The sequence below is a fragment of the Anopheles arabiensis genome, unplaced genomic scaffold (assembly GCF_016920715.1).
Source record: "Anopheles arabiensis isolate DONGOLA unplaced genomic scaffold, AaraD3 Autosomal_pericentromeric_contig0018, whole genome shotgun sequence".
NCBI classification, from domain to species: domain Eukaryota; kingdom Metazoa; phylum Arthropoda; class Insecta; order Diptera; family Culicidae; genus Anopheles; species Anopheles arabiensis.
In genome coordinates this window covers 46,047-58,148 of record NW_024412166.1, presented here as the reverse complement: position 1 = coordinate 58,148, position 12,102 = coordinate 46,047, and the positions used below count along the sequence as shown (strand labels likewise).

At 38.7% G+C, this 12,102-nt stretch overlaps 1 protein-coding gene and 1 long non-coding RNA gene across 3 annotated transcripts; both read right to left on the bottom strand.

Moving 5' to 3' along the window:
- Positions 1 to 6,967: 6,967 nt before the first annotated feature.
- Positions 6,968 to 8,080, bottom strand: LOC120908314. Its single transcript, XR_005741121.1, has 3 exons — positions 7,745 to 8,080; positions 7,525 to 7,670; positions 6,968 to 7,388 (listed from the first exon to the last, which is right to left on the bottom strand). It is a non-coding gene; the product is annotated as an uncharacterized LOC120908314 (long non-coding RNA).
- A 125-nt stretch (positions 8,081 to 8,205) lies between these two features.
- On the bottom strand, positions 8,206 to 9,718 carry LOC120908315. Of its 2 annotated transcripts, XM_040319223.1 has the most exons (3): positions 9,464 to 9,718; positions 9,307 to 9,401; positions 8,206 to 9,226 (listed from the first exon to the last, which is right to left on the bottom strand). In XM_040319223.1, the coding sequence occupies exons 2-3, from the start codon at positions 9,326 to 9,328 to the stop codon at positions 8,853 to 8,855; spliced, it is 396 nt and encodes a 131-aa protein (XP_040175157.1). In that variant the 5' UTR covers positions 9,329 to 9,401; positions 9,464 to 9,718; the 3' UTR covers positions 8,206 to 8,852. The 2 variants fall into 2 exon arrangements, with proteins under 2 accessions (XP_040175157.1, XP_040175159.1); XM_040319225.1 differs by lacking the exon at positions 9,464 to 9,718 and having other exon boundaries at positions 9,307 to 9,453.
- Positions 9,719 to 12,102: the final 2,384 nt, after the last annotated feature.

Here is a 12,102-nt window from a genome sequence, read left to right as displayed (position 1 = left end):
CATCTATTATCGTTGTTACGGCCATGTTTCATCAAATGAAGCCATCTTGCACTATTTGAATGGCCTTGAAATTTGATGTTGAATTTTGTTGCCATCTATTATCGTTGTTACGGCCATGTTTCATCAAATGAAGCCATCTTGCACTATTTGAATGGCCTTGAAATTTGATGTTGAATTTTGTTGCCATCTATTATCGTTGTTACGGCCATGTTTCATCAAATGAAGCCATCTTGCACTATTTGAATGGCCTTGAAATTTGATGTTGAATTTTGTTGCCATCTATTATCGTTGTTACGGCCATGTTTCATCAAATGAAGCCATCTTGCACTATTTGAATGGCCTTGAAATTTGATGTTGAATTTTGTTGCCATCTATTATCGTTGTTACGGCCATGTTTCATCAAATGAAGCCATCTTGCACTATTTGAATGGCCTTGAAATTTGATGTTGAATTTTGTTGCCATCTATTATCGTTGTTACGGCCATGTTTCATCAAATGAAGCCATCTTGCACTATTTGAATGGCCTTGAAATTTGATGTTGAATTTTGTTGCCATCTATTATCGTTGTTACGGCCATGTTTCATCAAATGAAGCCATCTTGCACTATTTGAATGGCCTTGAAATTTGATGTTGAATTTTGTTGCCATCTATTATCGTTGTTACGGCCATGTTTCATCAAATGAAGCCATCTTGCACTATTTGAATGGCCTTGAAATTTGATGTTGAATTTTGTTGCCATCTATTATCGTTGTTACGGCCATGTTTCATCAAATGAAGCCATCTTGCACTATTTGAATGGCCTTGAAATTTGATGTTGAATTTTGTTGCCATCTATTATCGTTGTTACGGCCATGTTTCATCAAATGAAGCCATCTTGCACTATTTGAATGGCCTTGAAATTTGATGTTGAATTTTGTTGCCATCTATTATCGTTGTTACGGCCATGTTTCATCAAATGAAGCCATCTTGCACTATTTGAATGGCCTTGAAATTTGATGTTGAATTTTGTTGCCATCTATTATCGTTGTTACGGCCATGTTTCATCAAATGAAGCCATCTTGCACTATTTGAATGGCCTTGAAATTTGATGTTGAATTTTGTTGCCATCTATTATCGTTGTTACGGCCATGTTTCATCAAATGAAGCCATCTTGCACTATTTGAATGGCCTTGAAATTTGATGTTGAATTTTGTTGCCATCTATTATCGTTGTTACGGCCATGTTTCATCAAATGAAGCCATCTTGCACTATTTGAATGGCCTTGAAATTTGATGTTGAATTTTGTTGCCATCTATTATCGTTGTTACGGCCATGTTTCATCAAATGAAGCCATCTTGCACTATTTGAATGGCCTTGAAATTTGATGTTGAATTTTGTTGCCATCTATTATCGTTGTTACGGCCATGTTTCATCAAATGAAGCCATCTTGCACTATTTGAATGGCCTTGAAATTTGATGTTGAATTTTGTTGCCATCTATTATCGTTGTTACGGCCATGTTTCATCAAATGAAGCCATCTTGCACTATTTGAATGGCCTTGAAATTTGATGTTGAATTTTGTTGCCATCTATTATCGTTGTTACGGCCATGTTTCATCAAATGAAGCCATCTTGCACTATTTGAATGGCCTTGAAATTTGATGTTGAATTTTGTTGCCATCTATTATCGTTGTTACGGCCATGTTTCATCAAATGAAGCCATCTTGCACTATTTGAATGGCCTTGAAATTTGATGTTGAATTTTGTTGCCATCTATTATCGTTGTTACGGCCATGTTTCATCAAATGAAGCCATCTTGCACTATTTGAATGGCCTTGAAATTTGATGTTGAATTTTGTTGCCATCTATTATCGTTGTTACGGCCATGTTTCATCAAATGAAGCCATCTTGCACTATTTGAATGGCCTTGAAATTTGATGTTGAATTTTGTTGCCATCTATTATCGTTGTTACGGCCATGTTTCATCAAATGAAGCCATCTTGCACTATTTGAATGGCCTTGAAATTTGATGTTGAATTTTGTTGCCATCTATTATCGTTGTTACGGCCATGTTTCATCAAATGAAGCCATCTTGCACTATTTGAATGGCCTTGAAATTTGATGTTGAATTTTGTTGCCATCTATTATCGTTGTTACGGCCATGTTTCATCAAATGAAGCCATCTTGCACTATTTGAATGGCCTTGAAATTTGATGTTGAATTTTGTTGCCATCTATTATCGTTGTTACGGCCATGTTTCATCAAATGAAGCCATCTTGCACTATTTGAATGGCCTTGAAATTTGATGTTGAATTTTGTTGCCATCTATTATCGTTGTTACGGCCATGTTTCATCAAATGAAGCCATCTTGCACTATTTGAATGGCCTTGAAATTTGATGTTGAATTTTGTTGCCATCTATTATCGTTGTTACGGCCATGTTTCATCAAATGAAGCCATCTTGCACTATTTGAATGGCCTTGAAATTTGATGTTGTTTGCCATCATTATCGTTGTTACGGCCATCATCATTTGAAGCCCTTGATTTGATGTTGTTTGATGTTATTTTGTTGCCATTATTATCGTTATTTTTCATTCAAAATGAAGCCTCTTGTGGCCATTGAATTTGAATTTTGTTGCCATCTATTATCGTTGTTACGGCCATGCATCAAATGAAGCCATCTTGCACTATTTGAATTTGAAATTTGATGTTGAATTTTGTTGCCATCTATTATCGTTGTTACGGCCATGTTTCATCAAATGAAGCCATCTTGCACTATTTGAATGGCCATGATTTGATGTTGAAATGCTTACGGCCATGTTTCATCCAAATGAAGCCATCTTGCACTATTTGAATGGCCTTGAAATTTGATGTTGAATTTTGTTGCCATCTATTATCGTTGTTACGGCCATGTTTCATCAAATGAAGCCATCTTGCACTATTTGAATGGCCTTGAAATTTGATGTTGAATTTTGTTGCCATCTATTATCGTTGTTACGGCCATGTTTCATCAAATGAAGCCATCTTGCACTATTTGAATGGCCTTGAAATTTGATGTTGAATTTTGTTGCCATCTATTATCGTTGTTACGGCCATGTTTCATCAAATGAAGCCATCTTGCACTATTTGAATGGCCTTGAAATTTGATGTTGAATTTTGTTGCCATCTATTATCGTTGTTACGGCCATGTTTCATCAAAAAGCCATCACTATTTGAATGGCCTTGAAATTTGATGTTGAATTTTGTTGCCATCTATTATCGTTGTTACGGCCATGTTTCATCAAATGAAGCCATTGCACTTGAACCTTGATGATGTTGAATTTTGTTCCATGTTGCCATATAATCATTGGCATTATTGAATGAAGTTGCATTATTATGCGTTGTAATCGATTGGCCATGTAACTTCGGTGCCAAATTTGATATTTGAAAGGATTGAATTTGTTGGCTATTTCTGTTCAATTGAAGCCATCTTGCACATGCAAATTGAAATTTGATGTTGTTTGTTGCCATCTATTATCGTTGTTACGGCCATGTTTCATCAAATGAAGCCATCTTGCACTATTTGAATGGCCTTGAAATTTGATGTTGTTTTGTTGCCATCTATTATCGTTGTTACGGCCATGTTTCATCAAATGAAGCCATCTTGCACTATTTGAATGGCCTTGAAATTTGATGTTGATTTTGTTGCCATCTATTATCGTTGTTACGGCCATGTTTCATCAAATGAAGCCATCTTGCACTATTTGAATGGCCTTGAAATTTGATGTTGAATTTTGTTGCCATCTATTTGTTGTTACGGCCATGTTTCATCAAATGAAGCCATCTTGCACTATTTGAATGGCCTTGAAATTTGATGTTGAATTTTTTGCCATCTATTATCGTTGTTACGGCCATGTTTCAAAAATTCCATGCACTGAAGAATTGAAATTTGATGTTGAATTTTGTTGCCATCTTTTATCGTTGTTACGGCCATGCATCAATGAAGCATCTTGCACTATTTGAATGGCCTTGAATTTGATGTTGATGTTGCAAATGGTTGTTGCATGTTTCATCAAATGAAGCCATCTTGCAATTTAATGGCCAATGATAGTATTTTCAAAAATTTGAGGCATGTCTCATCAGTTGATGAACTATTTGAATGGCCTTGAAATTTGATGTTGAATGGTTGCCATCTGAATGTTGCAGCCAATTATTTTAGCATTTTTTCAATCAGTGGTTTTGAAATTTTTTGTTTTGTTTTATTTTTATCTCATTGTCGTTAAGACAGCCATTCTAAAATGGTTCAAAATTTGTTGAAATTTGCCTGATTATGTTGAAACCCACCGACAACAGATCGAGGCGAAGGGCTCATGTTGAGATTGACGAGCCATCATTATCCAAACGGATGTTTCATCAAATGAAGCCATCTTGCACCAAAGGTTTGCTGGTGGTGGTATTTTGTTGCCATCTATTATCGTTGTTACGGCCATGTTTCATCAAATGAAGCCGCTTGCAATTTGCAGGGCATTATAATGAACAATGGCCCCGGAACGACAATTGTGACCGATGGTTGGCGTGCCTACATCGGATTGAAATGGGTTGAGCACATGATGTTCCGAAAATTTTGTCGACCCAAGCGATCCATTGTACACACAATGGCCATCGAAATTTATGGCCTTTGTCAAGCCCTTTTAAGATCTAAAGGCACAAACCGGGGAGCATTAATAGAATATATACGCGAGTACCATTTGTATGAGCCCAGCCCAACAATTTCATTACCATCTTGCGTGCCATCCAATCAGTTCAGGAGTTTGATAAGTATTAACATATTGCTTCTATTTTTAAACACTTTAAATTCATCGAGCTCTTTCCAGCTGGCTAGCTAATGCCAGGAAGCGGATGTATTATTATGCAACCGCTATCTTGAACTCCGAATCCTACCTCCTTGTGGTGCTACTGAATGCGACGTCAATTGTTGACGATCGTATACTAATAGGATCGGGGGACTATGTTTTATTTTTATTTATTTATTTTTTTTTCACTACATACTAGCCTTGACGTTTTATTATCATTGACAAACATACGTATTTTACTCAATCGTATTTTAAACAATAATTATTTGACTAAAGGAACACACTCTTAAAACTATCATTAGGACGATCACATGTTGGTACTAACCACTCCCCTTGAACAGTCCTTTCCTATGCAGTTGGGCTCTTGTTCGTAAAACACTGACCTTCCACAACAGTGCTTAATGCCCGCTGTAGCCTGCGAGCTTTAAAATCTTCAATCGGTTTTGATTGTTTGCCTTCTTTATGTCGATGCATGGACGTTACTAAATGATGAAATCTTGATTATTTGAATTGCCTTGAAACATATTGAATTTTGTTCCCTATTATAAATGTAGCACGGCCCGTTAGTCCTATTTGAATACTCACTACATGTGCCTTGAAATTTGATTGCCATCTATTCAATCGTTGTTACGGCCATGTTTCATCATGAACATCTTGCATATTTGAAGCCTTGACTGCTATCGCTGAGTGGCCATCTATTATCGACAGAATGGCTAAATTCGATCGGACCACAACAGCTTCTCTGTTCTTCAATGAAGGAAATAAGTTGATTGTTATGCACTAAACTAGTTTTCCAAACAACATGCTCGTCATGGGCTCAAGTCCCGTATGGACCGCCCCCCTCATACATAGGACTGACTATCCTGATGTGGGTAATCAATAGCTTAATTACATTGATAAATCAATTAGTGGTACAGGCATACCATTAGTGACAACAGTTATGTCCGAAACGAAAATGAAAGTAAAACACCAACTATTTTGATTTTTTTTTCATGAATCAGACTGACCAAACCTTTTGCAAGCTAGTTCCATTTCTCACACAACAATTTTGGTAGATGATAGAACACCTTCTGTTAAGACGGAAGCACTTTTACCGTATCCATCACGACAACGCAGCACTTTCTTTCTTTTGGCTTAACGACGCGAAGATGTCGACCTGTAATGGCCTTGAAACTTTGATGTTGGTTTTGTTGCCATCTATTATCGTTGTTACGGCCATGGACCATGAGTTTTGAACCCATGACAGGCATGTTATTAGGTCGTACGAATTGATGACTGTATTACGGGACCGCACATCGTTGCACTTTCTTCCTATTTATATCAACAAATGAAATAATTGTTATGCTTTATTTCCGCTACGGCCGACAAACGTGGTCATGTTGCACTATGTATAAATGCTTACAAGACTTATTCGTATCACCTAACCGGATAGTCAATCACTGGTTGGTGTGTGCTTCAGTGGTGCAAAAAACATTAACTCTATCTTATCGTTGCACCGAAAGGTGCATGGCAGCGCCGAAAAGAATATAGCCATACCCTTCTATATCGTTGTTACGGCCATGTTTCATCAAATGAAGCCATCTTGCACTATTTGAATGGCCTTGAAATTTGATGTTGAATTTTTTGCCATATTTTATTGTTAATAATTGAAATAATAACAGATGTTGAACATGAAGAAAGTATAATAACATTTGAGTGAACACACAAATAACAATTATCATTACTTATCATTACACTTGCCTTGTTCTTATTCAATTCAAATACCACTACTTCTTATAAGAGATAGGGTTTAAAAAACTAAAAGGTACAGGTATCTTATAAACATACTTAGTGAGAACATAACGATATATGGTACATGGTAGCAGCAATTCCTATTTACTTTTGTGCACGTGCAGCAGAATCCAGGGATGGACGCAACATGTTTCAGCGGCATACGGCTGGCCAGATCCTTAACGAACAGTCGCGAGATCAGATGGGCCACCGGCTTCGTTACATCTGGCGTGCATCTTAAACTGCAGCTTCATAATTTTACGGTACGATTCTTCATACGTGGTCGCCAAAAACGGGGCCTTACGCCAGCACGCCCAAATTCCATAGATCGACAGTTTTGTGTGCGGCTGACCAACCAAAATCAGCTATCTTCAGATCACCACCGTGCCCCAGCTGCAAGTTTTCCGGATGATGTCACGATGTATCACGTTGCGCTCGTGCTGCACCATTGGCCGACAATGAATAGGTATGTTTCTTTACAGCATGCAAAGGACAGCGGCGAAACACGACGGCCAACGCATCCTCCGGATCATCTTTGGCGGTGAATTCGAGCATGGGGTGTGGATGCGAATGATCATCCACGAGCTTACTGAAGCCGTATGGCGCACCGGACATGGCTGTTTGCCATGGCTGGAGCATGTTGTGAAGAAGGCAGCCTCGTGCCCCAGCAGCTAGGTGTTCGAGCGGCTCTCAGTTCGGTACTAGAAGCAAGGAAGCACAGCGAGTTCGATGGCTAGATCAGGTGAAGTAAAATCTCGAAGATCGTGTGCCTACATCGATGGAAAGCTGCAGCTAGCGACCAGGCATTCCTATCAAGAGATAGATGGAGAGGAGAAAACCAAAATGAAACAATGTATAGGCAGTATTTTTACAACCAAATGAAAATGAGTAGGCCATGAGTAGGAATTGAACATATCAATCCATTAAGGTGTTTTTTATACTTACGTTCGTCAAAAGTTTAAGACTGAAATGATTGACCATTGCTTGCAGGGGTTTGAGAAACCGATATAAACGGACTAACCGATTTATGTATTGGCATTTCTCGAAAAAGCCTTTGAACACGATAATCGTACCGATGCAATATAAAATACCTAAAAAGAGAAATTAATGGCAAGAATTTTTGTTTGATGAAATAGAACAAAATATATAGTTTCTGTGATATCACCACGGTTGCGTGTCGTTTATTCCCACGTGTGCACGCGCATCCGCTCGGCCCAGTAACAGCAACCCAACACCGACGTATGATGCACCCGGCACTGCGGCGTAGGGAAATGCGCATCCGATCATAGTCTGCACTAACCAGCCAGTGAGCCATTCTGCCATCCAACCAGCCAGCCAGCCAGCCAGCCAGACAACCAACGGAGCAGGACAAGTAAAATATTTTATTTAAACCCGCCAACACGCTCAACATTTACTTATCATGTAACATCACCATCTAATGCACATTGTTAACGAAACGTACGCACCATTATGAGGAATGGGGAAGCAAACACAGCGGGCGAGAAACAATAAATACAAATGAAGAAACACCGTAAACGAGCAATTACCTACCAACGCGATCACTAATTCGCTTCCGTAATAGGTAATCGAAAGAGCTTTAAAAAAAAACAAAACAAAATACACCGAATGTTTTCTAACCTGTTGTACACTATTTTATTCAACGGCACTGGTTTAAATCCTAATTATATCCTAATCCTAATACTGGTTTAATATGTTAACACATCACACCACAAAGAACGGCTCTAACGTATAACATCCGGCACCTTTAAACAATGCTGGCTCATCGCCATTTATGCTGCATTTTGTTCTGCATAACATTACACAATGTTACTAGCATTAATCACCCTTTACACCTTAAATGTACACACAATCACTATATCACAACACTACACCGCTTCGCCGATCTCGATCAGCTTCTCCGGAGCGTCCGGAGCGCTTCTCCGTTGTTGCCTTATCCGAAGCACCATGGAGCAACTGCAACCGACCGACTGGATCATGTCCAAGTCGGTATCTGTAATGCGACCTCCCTTCCGAAGCAACAGTCATTCGATCGTTCGTCTGGCATTAGCTGAAACTAAAGAAAGGAAAAAAAAAACCTATGCTTGTAGTTATAATGCAACTCACCCGTGCATTAGAAGCATTTTCACGGCGACAAAGACTGTCGGTAACGTTTGCTGGATCTTGCTGTGCGCTTGCCAATTGAGTGCACATTTCGCATTGCCCATTACGTGGACATCAAGGTGGCCATCATACTGCCCGGCGACGACGGCTCCTTAAATATAGCGGATGAGCGCGTGGCTCGCCACTGATGGAGACATGTCGCGGCAGAAGGTGTACCACACGTTTATCGGCTGGCGTCGTGCTGGATGGCGCCGGAGGAGATGGAGCGGGACCACGGATACGGCTTCTAGTCGTTCGGCTTTACCGCGATCGAGATAGCGACCGGAACTGCGCCGTACCACAACTACCCGCAGATGAAGGTGATGATGCTGACGCTGCCGAACGATCAGTCCACGATCGATGCCGGGGCGGACAAGAAGGGCCTGTACCAGGCGTGCGGCAAGACGTTTCGCAAACTGGTCACCGAATGCTTGTAAAAGGAATTGTCCAAGCGTCCAACGGCGAGCGGGCTTTGTATGCTTTTTAACTATAGAAAAAACCAGTGGTTAAAAAAATAAACGCGAGGAGTTTTTGATACCGTGCGGATTACGTTCATTATCAACTTACCTTGTTTTCCATGATCAATCATCGTTTAGTTTGATTGCGGGCATTCTTTCTTCCCTCTTTCTAACTATCGCCGGCTCAACACGGTTGCACAACAGCTGCATAGAAAATACCGCTTTAATTGATTTAATATTACAAATATTAGCTATGCTTTACTTACCCTAAACGGCTTTCAGGCGTGCGAAGTCGATTCGACCACCATTTATAATTTTTAGGCTGTTTATTTTACACATTACACACAACATTTTCATCACCGATGTAGCCTTTTTTTTAATCATTCGCCGTTGTACATCGTGAGAGCTATCGTTCGGTTCAAAATGTAAACAAACTTTATTTTTTGAATATTTGACAGATTGCATGACCGATCAACCGCACACTATCTCGTTTTTCTTGTCAGGGCTGCTTCGATTGCCATAGGGGGGCCTTAAAAATCTTTTACCCAATTGCCTTGAAATATGATGTTGAATTTTGTTGCCATCTATTATCGTTGTTACGGCCATGTTTCATCCAAATGAAGCCATCTTGCACTATTTGAATGGCCTTGAAATTTGATGTTGAATTTTGTTGCCATCTATTATCGTTGTTACGGCCATGTTTCATCCAAATGAAGCCATCTTGAACTGTTTGAATGGCCTTGAAATTTGATGTTGAATTTTGTTGCCATCTATTATCCATTATTACAATATTATATTGCTTTATTTGAATGGACTTCAAATTTGATGTTGAGTTTTTTTGCCATCTATTATCGTTGTTACGGCCATGTTTCATCCAAATAAAGGCATCTTGCACTATTTGAATGGCCTTGAAATTTGATGTTGAATTTTGTTGCCATCTATTATCGTTGTTACGGCCATGTTTCATCCAAATGAAGCCATCTTGCACTATTTGAATGTCCTTGAAATTTGATGTTGAGTTTTTTTGCCATCTATTATCGTTGTTACGGCCATGTTTCATCCAAATGAAGCCATCTTGCACTATTTGAATGGCCTTGAAATTTGATGTTGAATTTTTTGCCATCTATTATCGTTGTTACGGCCCTGTTTCATCCAAATGAAGCCATCTTGCACTAATTCAATGGCCTTGAAATTTGATGTTGAATTTTGTTGCCATCTATAATCGTTGTTACGGCCATGTTTCATCCAAATAAAGCCATGTTGCACTAATTCAATGGCCTTAAAATTTGATGTTGAATTTTGTTGCCATCTATTATCGTTGTTACGGCCATGTTTCATCCAAATGAAGCCATATTGCACTATTTGAATGGCCTTGAAATTTGATGTTGAGTTTTGTTGCCATCTATTATCGTTGTTACGGCCATGTTTCATCCAAATGAAGCCATCTTGCACTAATTCAATGGCCTTGAAATTTGATGTTGAGTTTTTTGCCATCTATTATCGTTGTTACGGCCATGTTTCATCCAAATAAAGGCATCTTGCACAAATTCAATGGCCTTGAAATTTGATGTTGAGTTTTTTTTGCCATCTATTATCGTTGTTACGGCCATGTTTCATCCAAATAAAGCCATCTTGCACTATTTGAATGTCCTTGAAATTTGATGTTGAATTTTGTTGCCATCTATTATCGTTGTTACGGCCATGTTTCATCCAAATGAAGCCATCTTGCACTATTTGAATGGCCTTGAAATTTGATGTTGAATTTTGTTGCCATCTATTATTTGTGTTATATTGCACTATTTGGCCATGTTTCATCCAAATGAAGCCATCTTGCACTATTTCAATGGCCTTGAAATTTGATGTTGAATTTTGTTGCCATCTATTATCGTTGTTACGGCCATGTTTCATTCAAATGAAGCCATCTTGCACTATTTCAATGGCCTTGAAATTTGATGTTGAATTTTGTTGCCATCTATTATCGTTGTTACGGCCATGTTTCATACAAATGAAGTCACATTGCACTATTTGAATGTCCTTGAAATCGTTGTTACGGCCATGTTTCATCAAAATGAAGCCGTCTTGCACTAATTCAATGGCCTTGAAATTTGATGTTGAATTTTGTTGCCATCTATTATCGTTGTTACGGCCATGTTCCATCCAAATAAAGCCATCTTGCACTATTTGAATGGCCTTGAAATTTGATGTTGAGTTTTTTGCCATCTATTATCGTTGTTACGGCCATGTTTCATCCAAATGAAGCCATCTTGCACTATTTGAATGGCCTTGAAATTTGATGTTGAATTTTGTTGCCATCTATTATCGTTGTTACGGCCATGTTTCATCCAAATGAAGCCATCTTGCACTATTTGAATGGCCTTGAAATTTGATGTTGAATTTTGTTGCCATCTATTATCGTTGTTACGGCCATGTTTCATCCAAATGAAGCCATCTTGAACTGTTTGAATGGCCTTGAAATTTGATGTTGAATTTTGTTGCCATCTATTATCTATTATTACAATATTATATTGCTTTATTTGAATGGACTTCAAATTTGATGTTGAGTTTTGTTGCCATCTATTATCGTTGTTACGGCCATGTTTCATCCAAATAAAGGCATCTTGCACTATTTGAATGGCCTTGAAATTTTATGTTGAATTTTGTTGCCATCTACTATCGTTGTTACGGCCATGTTTCATCCAAATGAAGCCATCTTGCACTATTTGAATGGCCTTGAAATTTGATGTTGAATTTTGTTGCCATCTATTATCGTTGTTACGGCCATGTTTCATCCAAATGAAGCCATCTTGCACTATTTGAATGGCCTTGAAATTTGATGTTGAGTTTTTTGCCATCTATTATCGTTGTTACGGCCATGTTTCATCCAAATGAAGCCATCTTGCACTAA

Bases quoted from the DNA above. Each gene is read 5' to 3' on its own strand.
- LOC120908315 (XM_040319223.1), bottom strand. From the start codon at position 9,328: ATGATTGATCATGGAAAACAAG. The intron at 9,227-9,306 runs GTAAGTTGATAA...TTTTTTCTATAG, and splicing joins GATTGATCATGGAAAACAAG to TTAAAAAGCATACAAAGCCC.